The sequence below is a fragment of the Bubalus kerabau genome, chromosome 5 (genome assembly GCF_029407905.1).
Source record: "Bubalus kerabau isolate K-KA32 ecotype Philippines breed swamp buffalo chromosome 5, PCC_UOA_SB_1v2, whole genome shotgun sequence".
NCBI classification, from domain to species: domain Eukaryota; kingdom Metazoa; phylum Chordata; class Mammalia; order Artiodactyla; family Bovidae; genus Bubalus; species Bubalus kerabau.
The window spans coordinates 1,105,751-1,126,772 of NC_073628.1; the positions used below are offsets into that span (position 1 = coordinate 1,105,751).

At 58.0% G+C, this 21,022-nt stretch overlaps 1 protein-coding gene across 5 annotated transcripts in view; it reads right to left on the reverse strand.

Annotated features, from left to right (window-relative positions):
- MOB2 (MOB kinase activator 2) overlaps window positions 1-21,022 on the reverse strand; it is a 58,479-nt gene that overhangs the window by 6,815 nt on the left and 30,642 nt on the right. For 2 of the 5 annotated variants that reach the window (XM_055580505.1, XM_055580504.1), the window contains exons 2-4: window positions 12,946-13,106; window positions 12,165-12,258; window positions 272-396 (exon numbers count right to left, since the gene is read on the reverse strand). In XM_055580505.1, coding sequence (XP_055436480.1) covers window positions 272-396; window positions 12,165-12,258; window positions 12,946-13,106 — 380 coding nt within the window. Of the gene's footprint in view, window positions 1-271; window positions 397-11,669; window positions 11,943-12,164; window positions 12,259-12,945; window positions 13,107-18,290; window positions 18,452-21,022 lie in introns of those variants that run through there. The other 3 variants (XM_055580503.1, XM_055580502.1, XM_055580506.1) reach the window with 3 other exon arrangements.

The following is a 21,022-nucleotide window of genomic DNA, read 5'->3' on the forward strand; positions in this document are numbered from 1 at the left end:
CTCCCTGCGTGCCCGCCTGCAGCGCCCGAGTGACTGGGCGCCGCGCGGGGTCCCGACGGTGGGCGCTCTCCCCGCTGGGCCGGGCGCCTCTGGGACCAGGGGCCCGCGACCCGGCCGAAGCCGGGCCAGCGCCCAGGGCGCTCGGTGCCCTAGCCGCAGAGGAGGGGCCTGGGCGATGGTACCGCCCATGGGCCAACTGCTGCCTTGGCGGCTCAGGGCGCAGAGCCTGGAGTGGGCGGGGTCGTGGGCGGGGCGGGGCGGGGACACGCACCGTATTTCGTGGGGAACACGTCCTCGTCGGTCACCAGCTTCTGCACGGAGCTCATGACGAAGTCCACGTACTGGGGGGCCGTGCACTTCACTTTCTTGCCCCGCTCGTCGTACCAGTAGTACTGTCTGTGGGGACAAGCGAGCGGTGACGGGCGGCCAGGAAAGCTGGCCGTGCTCACGCTTTGCTCTACACGGGACCTCCCCCTGCGTTAACGGTGGCAGACAGCTTTCCCATCTTTCCCCGGAGGCCCTGCCTTGACTTGTCAGGATCCGGGGCTTCCCTGGTGGCTCAGATGGTAAAGAATCTGCCCGCAGTGCGGGAGATCTGGGTTCGATCCCAGGGTCGGGAAGATCCCCCTGGAGAAGAGACTGGCACCCCACTTGTGTACTCTCGCCTGGAGAATCCCATGGACAGAGGAGCCTGGCAGACTACAGTCCACGGGCAGCAGAGTCAAACGTGACTGAGCTACCAGCACGGTCACGCGCCCACAGGCGGCTCCCTGCTGCCCCCAGGATGGGCCGAACCTGCGCCCTGGGCCGGGTCGGGGGAGGGGGCCCCTGTCCCTGGGTCCCTCACAGACTTCCCCAGCAGGTGGGGGTGGGTCAGGGCGCTGGGAGATGCGGACCCCAGCCCAGCCCTGAGACCAGGCGCATCTTCTAGTTCACGTAACGCTGCTGTTATGCTGTACTCCAGACATGGGCCCTGCAGCCGCCATGTCCTTCTCTCCCCTCCGGCCCCAGGGTGGGCTCCAGTCTTCCCAGCAGGGGGCCCTGTGTCTGCAGGCGGGCTGGCCGAGGGCTGCAATGAGCCGCTGGCGGGGAGGGGGGAACTGCAGGCTGCCTGGGTCAGTGGGCGATGACCAGGGCACCCCTTCTTCGGCCTAGGCGCCAACCCTGCCCCATCAGACCTCTGCCAGCAGCCTGCCCCCTTCCTGCTCTTTACTGGGCTTCAGAACTGACAGCTTTCCCCGACACCATCCCACTTTATCACAGGCCAGGACCCCAGGCTGGCCCTGAGCACTCTGCCCTGACTTCCTGAGCTCACTAAGCACCCCTGGGTGTCAGCCACAGGGCACCCCCCTACTCCCAACACCTGGCCAGACCTGCTGTCAGGACAGCAGGCTCTCCATCTCTCCCGGCCAAAAGAAAAGACACAGCCCAGGGGACCTCAGAACAGCCCTGCTGCCCACCCCTACTCCTCTAGCAGGAACCAGGGCTCTTCTCACCCCCCTTGCCTGTGAGTTCATCTGTGCCCCTGGTCGGGCTGGGGTCAGGCTACAAGATGGGAACACAGCCCACAACAAATGGGCAGGCCACCAGGAAAAAGGCCGCCCCTCTGTGGACAAGGGAACACAGCCCTGACTGCCACTGGGTACCAGGCCCCAGTCTCCCCACTGCAGAAGGCAGATGATACCTGCCAGCCACTTCCACCGGCGAGGCCTCCCTGCCACGCCTGCACCCAGGCTGCCCCAGCACTGCGGGCCCCGCAGAGCCCAGCACCTGCACGCCCCCCAAGGCCCCGGAGCGGGTCAGACAAAGCCCTGAGAAGCTGGCCAAGCTCCCTGCGGGCCCCCAGGAAGCAGACAATCAGCAAGGATCCAGAGCCCTCCCCACCACAGGGTGGCCCTGCTGACCATCTGTCCTCTGCCCGGGCCCCTGCGCCGCCTGAGGATGCGCTGAGAGGACAGATGACGCACCCCTCCCCTCACAGAGGCCCCTGGGGTCCCGGGGCCAGTGCCAGGAGGGAGGCAGCACCACCCCAGCGATTCCCCAGCCCTGCTTGGTGCTGATGCCCCTGGCCACCAGTGCCAGAGTCAGAAAAACCACTGCAGCTCGAAACTAGGAGACCCTTCCATGAGGCCCAGACCTGGAGACACCATCTCCTCAGGGGCCCTGCTGCCACCCCACCCCCGTGGCAGCTGGGACCCGCTACTTTCAGCGTTCCTTTCCTCCGGTCTCATTTTATTTTTGCACCGTCTTACAGTAAAGCTGACGGGCTTTGGCGTGCAGCCTGACAGGTTTTAACCCCAACAGAGGACACACGATGGGGCACAGCTCCCAGCCCGGCCCCTGGCCTGCTGGTCAGTCCCCGCACGCTAGCGATGCGTCCTCAGGAACTCAGTTGGTGTCTGGAGCCCGGCTCTGCCACCCGTCCTGCCTTTCTCGTCACTGAGATGGACTCCTGTGTGGACGCACCAGTCCATCAGGACGCCTGGGTGCCCTGAAGTTTGGGGCAACTATGGGTCAGGCTGCAAACCCTCCTGGCAGGTGTCTGTCTGAGCGCCAGGTCCCATTTCTCTCAGGTGGATGCTCGGGAGCAGGACAGCCGGGTCCACAGCAGGAACGCCGCCGAGATGTCCCAGCAACGGCCGCCCCACCGGCGCCCCCTCCCTCCGCACCGGCACGTGGCGAGGAGGTAACAGACGCCCCCACAGCCAAGTCTGAATCCGTGCGCTCCACCTGCTGCTGGTGCTCCTCTGCCCGTGGGGGCCCAGGGCACCCCCCGAGACTGGTCTGCGTCCTCTGCCCAGTGATAACCTGGCTCCTCACTGTGAGCTGTGAGGGTCCTGACCCCTCCAGCCAACAGTCCTTCCAGGGATGTGGGGTCAGTCTGCAGTCTGTCCTTCCTCTCAACAGTGTCTTTCTCAGAACAAAAGTTCTGAATTTTGATGAAGTCTACTTTCCTGATTCTCCTTCATCAATGGACTGTATCTTGTGTCATGACCAAGAACTCTTCGCCTAATGCTACATCATGAAGGTTTCTCCTGTGTTTCCTTCTGAAAGTTTTATGGTTTATATTTAGAGTTAACATTTACTTCAAGTCAACTCTGGCAGAAGGAGACATTTGGATGACTGGTTTTTCTAACAGCTTTAGTTGAAAAGACTATTCTTTCTCCACGGAATTCTTCTGCACCCCTGTCAAACATCAAGGGGCCATGTTTGTGGGGGCATTTCTGGACTCTGCTCTGTTGCACTGACCTGTGTCTCTTCTTCCCCAACAGCACAGTGCTGGTCACCACAGTCTTATAGTAACTCTTAGCACAGCACTGTTGGACTCTACCGATTTGACTGTTTTTTCAAAATCACTGTAGCTATTCTAGGGGTTCTGCTACTCCATGTACATTCTATAATCAGCTTATTTACGGATAGAAACTCTGCTGGGAGTTTGACTGAAGTTGCATTAAATACATCTATACTTTTGGTGTGCTGTCTTCCCGTCCAGGAATACAGTGTCTCTCCATTTGCGCTGGTCTTTGGCTTCATTCATCTGCATTTTGTAGTTTGCTGCATGTACGTGTTTCCTTAACTCTACATCTAAGTATTTCACTATTTTTGGAGCTACTGTAAATGATATAACTTTATCAATTTTGTGTTCCGGTTGTACGGCTAGTATACAAACTATGATTGATTTTTTGTGTGTTGAGCTTGCTAAATTTATTGATTCAACTTTTTGCTCGAGTTCTTGGGCTTTTCCACACAGACAATCATGCTGTATGCAAATGCAGTTTCATTTTCTTCTCCAATTTAAATGACTTTTATCCCTTTTTCTTGCCTTACTGCATTACCTATCTTGGGTCAATTGTGATATTTTGTGCTTTCCAAGGAACTAGTTCATTTAATCTCAATTGTTAAATTTACGTAAGCAGAGATTTTTCTGAAGCTTCCTTATTGCCCTCTAATTTCTGCTGGCTTTATAGTTACTTCCTCTTTTATTCCTTATATTGATAATCTGTCTTTTCTCTTTTTACCTTTGTTAGTTTTACTAGAGGTTTCTCAATTTTACTTCTCTTTTCAAGGCACCGGCTTCTGGTTTCATTTGTTTTCAGAAATCCATGTCAGTGATTTCTGTTCCTATTTTATCATTTCTTTTCTTCTGCTCAATTTAGGGTTTTGTTTTTTGCTCTTTTTTTCTGGGATTCCCCAGTGGCTCAGTGGTAAAGAATCTGCAATGCAGGAAGACACAGGAGATGCAGGTTCTATCTCTGGATCAGGAAGATCTCCTGGAGGAGGGCATGGCAACGCACTCCAGTATTCTTGAGAATACTGGGAAAATCCCATGGACAGAGCCTGGCAGGCTACAGCTGCAAAGAGCTGGACATGACAACACACACATGCATGCATGCACACGCTTCTTTTTTTCCAGTTTCTTAATATGGAAGCTTAGGCTGAATTGAGATCTTTCTTCTTCCAAAATAAGCGTTTAATCCTCTAAATGTTCCTCTAAACCTCGCTTTAGCTGCATCGCAAGTGCAGTTCAAATATGCTGCACTCTCATTTCGTTTATAACATTTGCTAATTTCCCTGGAGACTGCCTCTCTGACCCACAGATTATTTGAAAGTGTGTTAATTTCTTGGGATGTCCCTGGCATTCTGGTGGTTAAGACTGTGTCCAATGTTGGGGACACATTCCATCTGCCTTGATCAGGGACCTAAGAGTTCACATGCCACACAGCATGGCAAGAGAAAAAAAGTATGCTGATTTTCTAAACATTTGGAGACTTTTCTGTTACCAATTTCAAATGTAACTATTGTGGTTGGATGACTTACTCTGCACTTCTGACTAGTTCGCTAGTCTGTTTTGTGAGCCAGGACGTGACCTCCTATGGTGAGTGGCCCCAGAGCACCTGAAAGGAACACGGATTGGCTACTGAGGGGGAGTAAACATCACTCCAGTCCAGCTGGCTGACGGTGCTGTTTCGTCCCAGGCTCTTGCTGGCTTTCTACCCACTAGTCCACACACCACCAGGACAGGAGCGCTGCAATCTGCAACCACAGCATTCGTCCTTGCGGTTCTGCCCGACTGCTTTGTGTAAAAGCTCTGCTATTTGGCACAGATGCATTCAAGGTCAGTACTTCTTGACTTGAACTCTGCTTTGTCTGGTATGAGCGCAGCCACTTTAGTTTTCTTCTGACATATGTTTTGTTGGCATTTCTTTTTCCATTTTCAACCTGCCAATGTCACTGCATTTAAAGTGACTTTCTCATATTCCCTGCACAGCTGGTTCATTTTAAAAGCCCCAACTTACGGCCTCTGTCTCGTCACCAGCATGCTTACGGCACGACGTTAACTGTGATGACGGATCTGTCTGAATTTAAGTTCACAATCGTTTACTATTTGTTCCCTTTGCTTTTCACTCCTTATATTTCCTGCCTTCTTCTGCACTATTTCCTTTTAATTTATCTATTATGATTTATGTCCCTTATGCAACTTTTTTAGAGGTTGCTCAAAGGATTACAAAGCACATCCTGACATTTCCACCTGGTACCTGGCACCCAGGACCTCTTCCACATCTGGAGTCAGAAAGCCGACCAGCACACAGGGCTCTCTGCCCGGCCCCGGGCCGCCGCTGTCTCAGTGCTGCAGACACACACTGGAGACATGTCGACAGTTACGGCTTTTGCTCGCCTCCCAGACCTGTCTCCAAGAGCTGAAGAGAAGAGGCGGTTATCACGTGTCCCCGTGTCCTCTGCCCTATGGCCCCACCTAGCACTGCTTCCTTCACTGCATGCCGAGTGAGCTCTCTGAGTGTCCCTTCGCTGACAGCTGTCCCTGTCTTACCTTCACCCTTGAAGGACATTACGTGGAGCTCCCGGGAGGCTGCTGTTTCCAGCCAGCACCTTAACCATGTTGTGGGGCCTCCTCCCGGCCCCAGATGGGTAAGGATGGCCACAGCCACCCCAGCACAGCCCTGCAGGGGCGATGCTGCCGGCTCCGCTGCTGTTACAGCATGTTCTCGACAGCAGTTTGATTTTGTGCCTGTGGTGGACTCACTGGGTTTATCCTATTTCAAACTCACTGAAAGTGAAAGTGAAGTAGCTCAGTCATGTCCGACCCTTCGCAACCCTGTGGACTGTAGCCCACCAGGCTCCTCCCTCCATGGGATTCTCCAGGCAAGAATACTGGAGTGGGTTGCCACTTCCTTCTCCAGGGGATCTTCCTGACCCAGGGATCGAACCCTGGTCTCCCACATTGCAGGCAGACGCTTTAACCTCTGAGCCATCAGGGAAGCCCAAACTCATTAGGCTTCCTGAATCTATAGGTTTGTGTCTTGGCCAACTTTGTAACTTTTCAGCTGTTAGGTCTTCAAATGTGTTCGGGCACGGGTGTCCTTCTCTTCTCTTGGGACTCCGAACTCCCCTTTGGTTCCAGTCCTTCAGGCATCAGCAGGGTGGAGAACGGTGTCTGGCCTGGGCTGCAGCCCCACTCTGGGCCCTGGGTGGACCTGAGGGCCCTGTGACAGATGGCACACGGCTCTGTGGACCTCTGATAAACCTCCCGTTTCCTTTTAAACTAACTCATGTGAGTTTCCATTCCTTGGTCTTGAATGATTCCTAGAAAGGCATTTGCTCCTTGGAAGAGAAACTATGACAAACTTAGACAGAGTATTAGCCTTGTCTGACTCAATGAAACTATGAGCCATGCCACGTAGGGCCACCCAAGACAGACTGGTCACGGTGGAGATTTCCGACAAAACGTGGTCCACTAGAGAAGGGACTGGCCAACCAATTCAGTATTCTTGCCCTGAGAACTCCATGAACAGTATGAAAAGACAGAAAGATACAATACAGAAAGATGAACTCCCCCAGTTGGTAGGTGCCCCATATGCTACTGGAGAAAAGTGGAGAGAGAACTCCAGAAAGAATGAAGAGACGGAACAAAAACGAAAACAACACTCAGTTGTGGATGTGACTGGTGACGGAAGTAAAGTCCGATGCTGTAAAGAACAATATTGCATAGGAACCTGGAATGTTAGGTCCATGAATCAAGGTAATTTGGAAGTGGTCAAACAGGAGATGGCAAGGGTGAACATCGACATTTTACAAATCAGTGAACTAAAATGGACTGGGACGGGAGAATTTAATTCAGATGACCATTATTATATCTACTACTGTGGGCAAGAATCCCTTAGAAGACATGGAGTAGCCCTCATAGTCAACAAAAGGGTCCAAAATGAAGTCCTTGGGTGCAATCTCAAAAACGACAGAATCATCTCTGTTTGCTTCCAAGGCAAACCGTTCAATATCACAGTAATCTGCCCCAACCAGCAATGGTGAAGAAGCTGAAGTTGAACAGTTCTATGAAGACCTACAAGACCTTCTAGAACTAACACCAAAAAAAGATGTCCTTTTCATCATAGGGGGACTGGAATGCAAAAATAGGAAGTCAAGAGATACCTGGAGTTAACAGGCAAATTTGGCCTTAGAGTACAGAATGAAGCAAGGCAAAGGCTAACAGAGTTTTGCCAAGAGAATGCACTGGTCATAGCAAACACCCTCTTCCAACAACACAAGAGACGAGTCTACACATGGACATCACCAAATGGTCAATACCAAAATCAGACTGATTTGTAGCCAAAGATAGAGAAACTCTATACAGTCAGCAAAAACAAGACTGGGAGCTGACTGTGCCTCAGATCATGAACTCCTTATTGCAAAATTTAGACTTAAACTGAAGAAAGTAGTGAATGCCACTGGACCATTCAGGTATGACCTAAATTAAATCCCTTACAATTATACAATGGAAGTGACAAATAAATTCAAAGGATTATATCTGATAGACAGAGTGCCTGAAGAACTATGGACGGAGGTTTGTGACAGGAGGCAGTGATCAAGACCATCCTCAAGAAGTTCCGTTCAGTCCCTCAGTCGTGTCCGACTCTGCAACCCTGTGGATGGCAACACACCAGGCCTCCCTGTCCTTCACCAATTTCCAGCACTTGCTCAAACTCATGTCCATCGAGTGGGTGATGCCATCCAACCATCTCATCCTCTGTCATCCCCTCTTCCTCCTGGCTTCAGTCTTTCCCAGCATCAGGGTTTTTTCCAATGAGTCAGTTCTTTGCATCAGGTGGCCAAAGTATTGGAGCTTTAGCTTCAGCATCAGGTCTTCCAATGAATATTCAGGACTGATTTCCTTTAGGATGGACTGGTTGGATCTCCTTGCAGTCCAAGGGACTCTCAAGAGTCTTCTCCAACACCACAGTTCAAAAGCATCAATTTTTCGGTGCTCAGTTTGCTTTATGGTTCAACTCTCACATCCATATGTGACTACTGGGAAAACCACAGCCTTGACTAGACACACCTTTGTTGGCAAAGTAATGTCTCTACTTTTCAATATGCTGTCTAGGTTGGTCATAGCTTTTCTTTCAAGGAGCAAGCGTCTTTTCATTTCACGGCTGCAGTCACCATCTGCAGTCATTTTGGAGCCCAAGAAAATAGTCTGTCACTGTTTCCACTGTTTCCCCATCTATTTGCCATGAAGTGATGGGACTGGATGCCATGATCTTAGTTTTTTGAATGTTAAATTTTAAGCCAGCTTTTTCACTCTCCTCTTTCACTTTCATCAAGAGGCTCTTCAGATCCTCTTCCCTTTCTGCCATAAGGGTGGTATCGTCTGCATATCTGAGGTTATTGATATTTCTCCCTGCAATCATGATTCCAGCTTGTGCTTCATCCAGCCCGGCATTATACATGACATACTCTGCATATAAGTTAAATAAGCAGGGTGACAATATACAGCCTTAACATACTCCTTTCCCAATTATGAAACAGTCCGTTGTTCCATGTTCAGTTCTAACTGTTGCTTCTTGACCAGCATATAGATTTCTCAGGAGGCAGGCAGGGTGGTCTGGTATTCCCATCTCTTTCTGAATTTTCCACAGTTTGTTGTGATCCACACAGTCAAAGTCTTTGGCGTAGTCAATAAAGCAGAAGTAGATGTTTCTCTAGAACTCTCTTGCTTTTTCTATGATCCCCAAGAAAAAGAAACACAAAAAGGCAAAATAGTTATCTGAGGAGGCCTTACAAATAGCTGAGAAAAGAAGAGAAGTGAAAGGCAAAGGAGAAAAGGAAAGATATATCCGGAGTTCCAAAGAATAGCAAGGAGAGATAAGAAAGCCTTCTTCGCTGATCAATGCAAATAAATAGAGGAAAACAATAGAATGGGAAAGACTACAGATCTCTTGAAGAAAATTAGAGATACCAAGGGAACATTTCATGCAAAGATGGGCACAATAAAGGACAGAAATGGTATGGACCTAATAGAAGCAAAAGATATTAAGAAGAGGTGGCAAAAATACACAGAAGAACCATATAAAAGAGATCTTAATGACCCAGATAACCACAATGGTGTGATCACTCACCTAGAGCCAGACATCCTGGAATGCAAAGTCAAGTGGGCCTTAGGAAGCATCACTACAAACAAAGCTAGTTGAGGTAGTGGAATTCCAGCTGAACTATTTCAAGTCCTTAAAAATGATGCTATTAAAGTGCTGCACTCAATATGCCAGCAAATTTGGAAAACTCAGCAGTGGCCACAGGACTGGAAAAGGTCAGTTTTCATTCCAATCCCAAAGAAAGGCAATGCCAAAGAATGCTCAAACTACTGCAGAATTGCACTGAGCTCACACGCTAGCAAAGTAATGCTCAAAATTCTGCAAGCCAGGCTTCAATAGTACATGAACCGAGAACTTCCACATGTTCAAACTGGATTTAGAAAAGGCAGAAGAACTGAAGATCAAACTGCCAACATCCACTGAATCATTGAAAAAGCAAGAGAATTTCGGAAAAACATCTACTTCTGTTTTATTGACTACAACAAAGCCTTTGTGTGCATCACAGCAAACTGCAGAAAATTCTGAAAGAGATGGGAATAACAGACCACCTGACCTGCCTCTTGAGAAATCTGTACGCAGGCCAAGAAGCAACAGTTAGAACTGGACATGGAACAATGGACTGGTTCAAAACTGGGTGGGAAAGGAGTATGTCAAGGCTGTATATTGTCACCCTGCTTATTTAACTTATATGCAGAGTACATCATGCAAAATGCCAGGCTGGATGAAGCACAAGCTGGAATCATGATTGCAGGGAGAAATGTCAATAACTTCAGATATGCAGACGATACCACCCTTATGGCAGAAAGTGAAGAGGAACTAAACAGCCTCTTGATGAAAGTGAAACAGGAGAGTGAAAAAGCTGGCTTAAAACTCAACATTCAAAAGCTATTTTCTTGGGCTCCAAAATCACTGCAGATGGTGACTACAGCCATGAAATGAAAAGACGCTTAGTCCTTGAAAGAAAAGCTATGACCAACCTAGACAGTATATTGAAAAGCAGAGACATTACTTTACCAACAAAGGTCCATCTAGTCAAAGCTATGGTTTTTCCAGTAGTCACGTACGGACGTGCGAGTTGAACCATAAAGCAAGCTGAGCACCAAAGAATTGATGCTTTTGAACTGTGGTGTTAGAAAAGACTCTTGAGAGTCCTTTGGACTGCAAGGAGATCCAACTAGTCCATCCTAAAGGAAATCAGACCTGAATATTCATTGGAAGGACTGATGCTGAAGCTCCAATACTGTGACCACCTGATGCGAAGAACTGACTCACTGGAAAAGATGCTGATGCTGGGAAAGACTGAAGGCTGGAGGAGAAGGGGACAACAGAAGATGAGATGGTTGGATGGCATCACTGACTCAATGGACATGAGTCTGAGCAAGCTCCAGGAGACGGTGAAGGACAGGGGAGCCTGGTGTGCTGCAGTCCATGGGGTCACAAAGAATTGTGCATTACTGAATGAAGGAGCAACAATAACCATTGATATAAACCTACAAAAGCCCTATAAAGCAGGTTACAGGTAGGAAGGCTAAACAGCAGAATTCTGAAGATCTCCAGATCTCCAAGTTTGATGTGGCAGAGCCAACATCTAGACAGAGGTCTGCCCGACACCAAATCCTGTGCCCCTTCCAGGAGCCTCTTCTCAAGCACTCTGGTGCCTGAAGGGCGCCTGGTGGTGCATCAGGAGGGCCCTGGCTTCCGCATCTGCCAGCCCACAGGCCCCCTCTGACACTGCCTGGCCAGGCACCTGCTGTGAGGGTGCCGTAGGCAGGGCAATGCCACACTGCCCTTGCCCCCTTCTGGCTGCCCGGCCACGTCTGCTCTAGAGGACACCGCCTCACACTGAGGAACCCGGGCTCACTTCGCGCGTGCGCCCAGCACTGCCGTGCCCTCTGCGGGCCAGGCTGGGCTGTGGCTCTCTGGGGACACAGTGACACCCGGGTACGCCATCAGCAGCTCTCGCCGGGTGAGTAAGGAGTGGAGAGCAGCCGTCTTCTGCACTCACGCCCTCTGTGGGGCTGAGCTTTCAGGGGTCTCAGCAAGAGCAGGGCCCCCTGTTCGGGTCTGAGCTGGGCTGCCCGCGACAGCACAGCACGCCCACTAGTGGACGCCGGCTGCTCGCACACGCTCGTGTCAGCCCGGCACGCAGGCCGTGACCCTGACAGGGGCTGTCAGAGAGGAGCTTCCACGCCTCCCCCTTGGCCCACGCGGCCTCTTGCCGCTTCCGTGGCTTCTGCCCCCCAGGCTGGGGGTGAGCCCAGGGCTACATGGTGGCTCTCCTACCCTTGCAGCTTCAAGAGCTGCTGCAGAGGCGGGGTGTCCTGGAGTCCTCGGGGTGCCCATTTCCAGAAGACAGCAGCCTTGCCAGGCCTGAGGAAGGGCACCGCGCCAGGGGCGCCAAAGCATCCCAGCCCCGTGGGCCGGCAGCGCCTCCTCATGCAGAGTGTGAGCTCCGGGTCGGCCCTCAGCCGGCGGGACCAGCGCCAGGAAGTGTCTCTGGCTGCACACGCCCCGCGGTCTCAGGATGCACGGGGGGCACGTCCTGTGGAAATGTCTCTGCCCCAGGACACAGCCCGTCAGGGCCCGGCTGGCTCCCAGCACCTGTGCCCAGGGGGACCCATGCTGCCCAGGTCCCCCCTCTGCTGGGCTCTGCTTCCTGTTTCCCCACCAGGTGGGGCCTCTGGAGACAGGGGAGCAGCCCTGGTGAGACTTCGACAAGGACACGTGGGGAGGGGCTGGGAGGGGGCCGGGGCAGGGCCGCGGCGGGCGTGCACTCACGTGTTGCACACGGCCATGGTCTGGCACGCCTCCCCCGTGCAGAACTCCGAGATGGTGCTGTACTGCAGGTTCACGTGGTGAAAGAACGTCGTGGCTGCGAAGGGAAAGCGGAGCCTGAGGGCCACACCGGGGCTGCCTCGCCTCCAGGGTCCTGCGGGCCCAAGGGGACCAGAGCCTCTCCTCAGGCACTGGGCGTGGCGGCTGGCATTGACCAGACCAGAGACCACAGCCTCAGCACAGCACTGCCCTCAGGGGTGGGTAGCACGGGCCACGGTGCTGAGCTGGGCAGAGTGCCCCTGGCCACTGAGACCAAGTGCCCTCCACGAAGGCCTGGGCAGAAAACCTCACACCCCGGCTCTTACCATCCCCAGCCGGTCGGGGACACCACTAACATGGCCGGCAGCACCAGCTCACGGCCACAGAGACAACTGCTCCTCTGAAGAGAGCGGGCACACGGCCCTGCGGGGGCGTTCTGTGAGCCGAGCGCCGAGCCTGGCTGGCAGGTGCAGGCGAGCCGCCCCCCAGGCCGCGGCCCTCCCCATCCTGGCCCTGTTGCCACGCTCGCGTCCCGCAGCCTCCCCCGACCCTGGTGTCCCGCCCCCGGTGTGACCACGACCCGCACCGAGTAGCCGTCTCTGCAGGGACCCCAAGGCCCTGCTGGTTGGCCATCCTGTGCCTCAGCTTCAATCAGCTTGTGCGTGCAGATGCTGAGCACCAGCTCCGGGGGTCCCCGGGGAAGCGAGAGGCTGTCCTGCCCCGCCCAGCCCCCGCCCCCACGCACTGTTGCTGGCCAGCCACTCGTTGAGGTCTATCTCCCGGGGCAGCACCACCAGCTCCTTGAACCCGAAGTCCGTGATTCTGGACTTGGCGTACTCTGGCTCCAGGTACACCTTCTTCTCCTCGGTGGCGGGCTTCTTCCCGTTGGGCTTGGCTTTGGACTTCCTGCGAAGAGAAGAGAGGCAGGGGTCACGGCGGAGGCAGGCGTGGAGGCCGCAGGCCCGGCTCCGGGGGGCAGCTCAGGGGTTACAGCTTCTGGGGCCCTGGTGTGGGCGGAAGCCACCCTGCGCCTCTGCCCTCCCTGCCCTGTCAGGGCTCAAGCCTGGAACCCGAGGCAACAGGGGGCTTGCAGCCCACCCGAGGTTGGGAGAGTGGCCATACGAGCCGGCTCACCGCCCCCCACCCGAGGTTGGGAGAGTGGCCATACGAGCCGGCTCACCGCCCCCCCACGTGTGACACCATGGCCCCGCGGCCTCACAGGGTCCTGCCTGGAATCCTTCCACACAGGGGGCCAGCAACCCGCCGTGCTGAGGCCCTGCTCTGCGCCAGCGCCCCAGGCCGCCCCGAGGCCTGCTGTCCCTACAGCCCCCCGCCCACACGCCCGCTAAGCGGCCCCACGCGGTTCCAGGCACAGATGTCGGCGCGAGCTGATGTCACAGAGATTTGACGATACGCCACTTCTCACTAACGTTTTTCTTTCTTATCCGCTGAGAGTCTGCTGCCGTGTAACAGGACACACGCCTCTGAGGTGTTCTCTGGACACTGAGCACCAAGACCCAGCGCTCCTGGGACTGAGGGAGCCCCAGGCCCACCTCAGCGGGGATGGCGGTGGGCCCACAGCCGGCATCCCCTCCACCTGAGGCCCGAGACGGAGGGGCAGCACATCCCCCAGGGAGGAAACCGCCTGATGGAGCAGCCGGAGCCGTGGCCGGGACGCCAGCCCGGGCCGGGTTACACCCGAGTCCCCGTGTCTTCCGCAGGCTGGGGCAGAGGGAGCCAGTGTGTGCCGTGTCCAGAGCAGGGCCCCCGGGCCGACATGGGGTCACACTGCTCCCACCCACGTTTCAAGGCTGGTCGGGCTCTCGCAGAGGGTAGGCGAGGTTGCTGAGAACAGACACTCGTCTTCTTCCTCCACTCGAGTGCCTGGGATCTCCAGTGCACCATCCTGACTCTGAGCAAATAAATGGCTGGTCCATCAGCCTGTCCTGAGTCCACTGACCAGAAAAGGCTGCCCTCAGCTGTGGACTCTTGAGGAAGGGCCATCTGGGATGGGGTGGGGGCATACGAGGGCACAAATGCTCAGTGAGGCCCCCACCCGAGGGGCAGCCACAGGCCTGGGGACGCAGCCTGGCTAGGGGGTGGGGCCGGTCTCAGAGGAGGACCCGGGTGCCCGGGGGAGACACACCGTGGACCCTGCGTGGGGCAGCGACGAGACACTCCGTGTGCCCCCGCTCCAGCCCCACCGAGGCACAGGGGTCAGGGGGTCACACAGGATGAAGGTCTGCAGCTCCTGACCTTGCCCTTTTTGTTCTTCTGTTTTGAAAAGTTGCTAGTGGTTTATTTAAGAGAAACAGGAAGGAAAAATGCTCCCTGAATGCCAGGGAAATGTTTTCCCCTCAGCTTCGCACAGCAGATCTTTGCCTTAAAAGGCAGCGTGTGCTCGGCCTCTGGGTGCGGCACGGCAGCGGCCAGCACTGGGTGGGGCCACGAGGTCCTGCGCTAGGCCCAGGTGCAGACACAGCACACACAGGCACATGCGGGGGCACCTCAGAAATCCTGGGGGGGTGCGGGCCACGGGGACAAGTGTGGACATGGGCCTCTGAGGGGCACAGAAGTGACCAAGCCCCAGAGGGGCTGCGGAGACCGGTGGGTGGAGCGTGTTCGGAGCCTGGGTCTGAGCCTGGAGCCACCGCCGCCCGGGGAGAAGCCTGCACTCGCCTGGACGGTGCTGTGTCCACAGCCCCAGGCTCCCGGGCTCAGCCCGCAGAGTGCACCTCCCACCCCGAGTGGCCCTATGCTCTGCCCATCCCTGAGTGTCTGCCCACGGGCGACTGTCCACTGTGTGCCCGGCCCCGCTGACCTAACCCCCTCGCCTCTGCTCCAGGTGGCACACCTGGCTGGGGCCAGCCACCCCAAGGCGGTGGCGGGGGGTGGAAGGTGCCGCCATCAGCCATGAGGGCTGGGGCGAGGGGGGCCCCGGCCAGAAGCCCCCGATGGCCCTGCCCAAGCGCCCTGAGCTCCACGCAGCAGCCTCCCCCTGGGGGTCTTCACACGGGCAGCTGGGCTGAGGGGCAGAGGAAGTGGGCGCCATGGAGGGGTGTCGAGGGGCCTCGCGCAGGCCTGCCCAGGGTCTCCTCCTGCCCAGAGCGTGGTGTCCCCGTGTCCACACGTCCCTTCCAGGGAGATGGTCGGCCCCTCCAGCTGGGGGTGCCCTCTGTCTCTGGTTCCTGAGGGGACACGCCCCCCAGAGGACCTGGGCTTCTGCTCCATGAGATGGGCCTCGGGGGCCCTGGGCTGTGGTCTGCGTGGTCAGAGGCCTCGCCTCCCCATTCCCTCACTCCGCCATCAGCACCTGCCCTCCCAAAGCCGGCCGGCAGAAGCACCCTGGGCCCCAGGCTCCAGCCCTGCAGGGAAGCAGGCCCGGCCTTCTCTGCACCCGCGCCCCGCGCACACCCGCGCCCCACGCACACGCCACCATGAGGACAGCCGCTGGCCAGAAGGCGCAGGACTGAGGGCTGGGCCTGCCTGGGGCGGGGCTGGGGGCTGGCAGGGCCGGCCACACCCAGGTGCCTCCGCCCCCGTGCAGTCCGTTCTGTGAGAGGAAGGCCTGGAGCCGGGAGGCCGAGCCCTCAGGCACAGGCTCCTGGCAACACACGGTGACCCTGGCGCCAGGCTCGGTCCTCTCCGCCGGCTCAGGCACTGAACACCCCCGAGCTGAGGCCCCGGGTGCCGAGCGCTGCCGCCAGCTCCGTCCATCGATCCTTCCACAGGCACCACGGTCAGCTCGGCCCCAGGCAAGGCCGCCCCAGGGGCCACCACAAGGACACCTGTGGCAAGGTCCTGACGTCCGGGAGTGGAGGGCAGTTCAGGTGTTACCACAAACCACCCCTCCAAGCGTCAGTGCTAGGCGAGGGGCCGGGGCCTTCAGGCACAGAGCTGGCAAGGTGGCACTGGACTGGGGGTACGGACACAGTGGGGGCGGCGCCCCCCTGCCCTCAGAGCCCGGCCGGCCCGCCGCATTCCCGATGCTGACAGACGCCAGAGCAGCCAGCGCACTCCCCAGGAGGGGGCTCACAGCGGCCTGGGCCGGGGGCTGCAGGAGCAGGGCGCGCGGGGGCGCATGGAGGCCCTGTCGGAGGCGGGCGGCCTGGGCGCGGCCTCATGGCTGGAGGGGAGCTGGGTTACGAGCCTCCTGCAGACGCGAGGACGTGGACTCCGAGTAAAACCCGGGTGCTGGGTGGGCCCCACAGGGAAGCCCTGGACACACCGAGCGGTGCGGCAGGCGATCCGAGGAAGGAGGTGCCCGGCAGAGAGCCCGGCCTCCCAAGACCCCACGTTCTGACGAGCAGGCCTGGGCACCTGCGCTCGACACCTGGTGACCACCCTGCCCCCGGCCACGTTCTCACGGGTCCTCATGGGCCCTGGCGCCCGGCCCCTTCCTCTCTAGAGCAGGGACGTGGGGGCAGAAGGCTGGGAAGACCCCCACGGAACCCCTGTCAAATCCCCACGGGCTGCAGCGGCCAGACGCTGTGGGGAGACACATGAAGTTGTTTCTCTTCTGGGTTAGAGGCCAGGCGGTCAGCACCCGAAACAGAGCGGGCTTTCACAAGCTGTGCGTCCCCACCAAACAAGAGACCGGCTGAGAGGGAAGGCGCCGGGCAGACGGAGGACGGCGGAGACCCCCGAGACCAGTCCTCGCGCATCGGGTGCTCGTGGCAAGGCCCCACCCAGCACCGCAGCCTCCAGGGGCCGCCGCGTGCTGAGCCCGCATGCACGGGACTTCTCTCCCGGGGAGGTGAGCTGCTCTTCTGGGTCCTGGCTGAATCGCCACCTTTGTGTGAAGTCCTCCTGGTCCCCTCGGCCTCGGTCTCTCTCTCCCAGACAGCTCGGAGGGCCGGCCCTGCCCTTGTCCTCCGTGGCGCCCATTCCGGGTCTGGGCCCCCCCGCCACGCTGGGCGCACAGGGCAACCCCCGCACTGTTGGGGGCGTCACCCTCCTGATCAGAGCCAACGTCCTGGAGGGGGCCCTGCCAGCGTGGCCATTCCCCACACCTCTACACGGCAGCTCACTCGGCAGCCCACTCTGGGCTTCCGCTTACAACCCCGCGGAGTGCTCCGTGGTGGGGGGCGGCCGGGGGTGGCCCTGTGGGGGAGGAGGGTGGCAACCACAGAAACCTGGGGACGCGGGTCATGGAGCCCGTAGGTGGTCCCTCCCCCAGGGCTAGCAGCAGCCACAGCTGGGCCTCACCCAAACCCTCACACAGAAGCCTGCATAGCCTGGTTACAATCAAAGACAGAACTAGAAGAGCAAAAGAGAGTTTTCCTTCAGAGCCGTGATGCACCCAGATCACAAGCAAACACAAGACGTGCAAACGGGGGTCGAGGTCGGCCGGGTCTCGTCTGAACTGCGGCTTCCAGGGGAGGAGGGCAGTGCTCCACCCCGCCAGCTGCGTGTCCAGGGCCCCCTAACCACAGGGCTGAGCCGGGCCCCCAGAGCACGCAGCACAGGACGGACGCCCCGCCTGGGAGGGCCGGGGAGGCCCGCTCCCCAGCCCCCCATGCTCTCCTGAATGCCCGACCTAGCCGCTCCCACCCTGACGCAGAAGAGGCTCTGGAGAGGCTCTAGCCTCTCACGTGGGACACTGGAGGCTCTGTGGAGCAGCTGAGGGAGGTGAGGAAAGAGGGCCCACGGCAGACACGACCAGGGCAGGCTCCGGACAAGGTCGCTCGTCACAGACTCCGGTCACCCTGCCTGGGGACCCGGGGTGGCGAAGGCACGGTCCAGGGGGCTCAGCAGGGCACGACACAGGTCTGCCGCGGGCACAGTTCACCGCAAGCAGACGCCAGTCTCAGGGGCCCCCTGTTCTCACCCAGACCCTCTGGGCTGAACACCCGCTTTGGGGGCTCCCTGCCTCCCACAGACAGCAGGAAGGGCTGAAGTCTAGGGAGAACCTCACTCCAAACAAAGTTCTGAGCATGCCCAGCTGCTCCCGCTCCAGGCCCATCCGCTCCCCAGCCCAGGCGGGGTCTGCACACACGGAGACCTGACCAGGGGGACGGCCACTCCTCCCCAGATAGCCCCGGGGTGGGATGAGGGACTCTCCAACACCCGCGGCCCTGCCACGCTCACCTGAGCGCTTTGCCAACTGCCTGAAGCACCGTCTTGCAGCTGAGCCCGGCCTTGGGGGGCGGGCTGAGCAGAGCTCGGTCTGCGGGGAGACCACTGTGGTCTCCAAGCATGGTGGGCAGCGCAGAAGCGGGCCAGGAAAGCAGGCGCCCCAGCCCCAGCGCTCCCTGCCTTCCTCGCAGCCCTGACTGGGAGCCAGCCACGCCGGCCAATGAGGACAAGTTGGGCGGGGAGGGCGGCCGGGCCCCGGCCGGGCAGGGACAGCAGCTGCTCCTTTTACAGGCAGGGCCGGCCAAGTCCGGTTACTTGAGGGGACGTCTCAGTCGCCTTTCAAAGTGGCGCCGCTCAGGCGCTGTGTGGGGCGAGGCCACTGCTGCGGGGTCAGCATGGCCCCAGAGGGAACCTGTCAGGGGGCCCTTCTGATGCAGCTGGGGACGCTCTGGGCAGGCAGGGCTGCAGGGAGAGGCGGGCTGTGCACCTGCAGAGCACGGAGGCAGGCAGGCAGCATCTCCACCCAAACGGTCTTGGGAAGACAGGGTGCCAAGTGGGCACAAGGAAGAGGGTGGCAAGCCCCGTGGACACTGCCAGAGGCCTCCCGAGGGGGCACGAGAGGGGTGTGACCGAGGTCTTCGTCACGCGGGCGCCACACAGGACCGTCAAGGACTAGAAAAGCAACCGTCCGACCGGACGACCCCGGCTGGCCTCCAGCCTCTGACTGGCCACAGGCCCAGCTCGCTGTCAGCACCGGGCTGGCCTGCGCTCAGCAGCAGCCCCATCCAGCAGGAGCATGGCCCCGGAGCGGCCAGGCCCCCACACCGCGGCCTCAGCCGGACTCTCTGCCCCGCGGCCGCATCCCACAGAGCCAACCATTCACCCAGGCTCAAGCCAGCTCTGCGCTGTGGCAAAGCCCCCGGAAGGACCACCCCACATGCAGTGGAGCAGGCTGGCTGTCTGGCCACACGTGAGGACCAGGGCAGGACCCAGGCACCGTGCTGACCCGGGGAGCATGGGCTGTGGCCGCCCTGGGTGGGGAGGACGCGGCCTGCCAGGCAGCTGGTGCAACTGAGCAGAGGCTGCCTCCAACTCCCCGCCACAGGATGAGAACTGCCACTTCCTCAAGGGGCCCCGGGCCCCCCATGGGAGCAGATGGAAGACTGAGACCTGACCCGGCCACCCTGCCACCGGGGAGTCCCCTTCCTGGGCGCTCTGGGCTGACAGAGCAAGGGCATGGGTGTGCATGCTCACCTCAACGTCTACGTCCCCACTGGCGGACACGGCATCCAACGTGGAGCCCGGCGTGCGTGCACCCTGACGCCTCTGCCTCTGGTCCGCCCCCGGAGACCATGCCCACCTCCTCCCCACCTGTCTGCAACCCCCCCACTCACGGCGCCCTAGCTGTGAAGGCAGCAGAGCCCGAACCCTGGTTGAAGGCGCCGGAACCTGTGGTTCACGTAAAAGCAAGTGGGCAAAGCTTCAAGGCTAAGTCCAACGAAGATGGAAAAGAACAAGGAAGAGTGATAATTACAACAACCCAGAAAAACACACACAGAACAGATGAAACACACACCTCAATAAATTCAAGTTTGGAAATCTCACAAATAGAATTAAAGAAAGAACTGAACAGACAGACAAAAAGGCCAATAAGAACCAGAAATGGGAGCTCCTAAATGAAGTCTAGATGAGAGGAGACACCCCGGCAGCGCCGGGGAGACATGAGAGGGGAGGGCTTGTGGTTTTTAATGAAAAGGGAATGAAGACCTTTCTCCACTGGGAGTAACCGACGGTGGACCCGCCCTCCACCATCAACAACCGCACACTGGATACAACATAAGAAGCAACTGGTTTCAGACGCTGGAGGACACGGGGGATGGTGCCCTGGACGGCAAAGAAGGCCTGGGGAGGGCCGCGACGGCCCGCTGGAGGGCCCAGGGTCTCGGCCACAGCTGACGCAAGAACAGAGCTGGGGCTGCGGACATGTGGGGCAGAGAAGCAGAGGGGGCGGGGCTTCCCAGACTAGGGCCGCACGGATGGACAGAGGGCCACGAAGCCTTCGGCCAACTCCCGGGCTGAGGAAGCTTTACCGCAGTGCTCACGGAGGGCGCTGTGCTGAGCCCTGCCTTCCTGCTGGGGTCTTGTCTTGTCCCAGCCTCACTGAGTCAGCCGGGCAGTGTCTCCTCCTCCGGGCTCCTTGGCAGGGAGGCGACCAGCGAAGGCCTGCGGTGGTGCCTGACCACTGCCTGCGAGGACCTGCTCGGCAGGGAGGGGACCCCGCTGAGGGGCCCCAGCAGCGAGTCTGGGAGGCCGAACGGGCAGAGATCAGGGGCAGCGCACCAGGGGGACGGGACGCCGAGCGCCGTGCGGACGTGCTGCAGGCCCTCGGGTTCCCGGCTGAGCCCGCCAGGACACATGCTCCAGGAGCGGCTACAGGAGGACACCCCACCCAGGAGGATCGGCGCGGCTGACCTCAAGGCTCGCAAGGGCCTAAAACGAGTTCCTTCCCCCCAACCAGAGTGGGACAGGTGGCAAACTCGAGGTCAGTGGTGAGAAAAACCGGCCAGATATGTAATTGTGTCATAACCCCACCAGCACAGAACAGACGCAAGACTGAGAGCGATCAGTCATTTCCAACCTGAGTCCAAGCAACTTACAGACACGGAGAGATACCCAGCACCAAACAAGGCAAAAGACCCTGCTGCTGGGAAAGTCGAGGGCAGGAGGAGGGGGCGGCTGAGGAC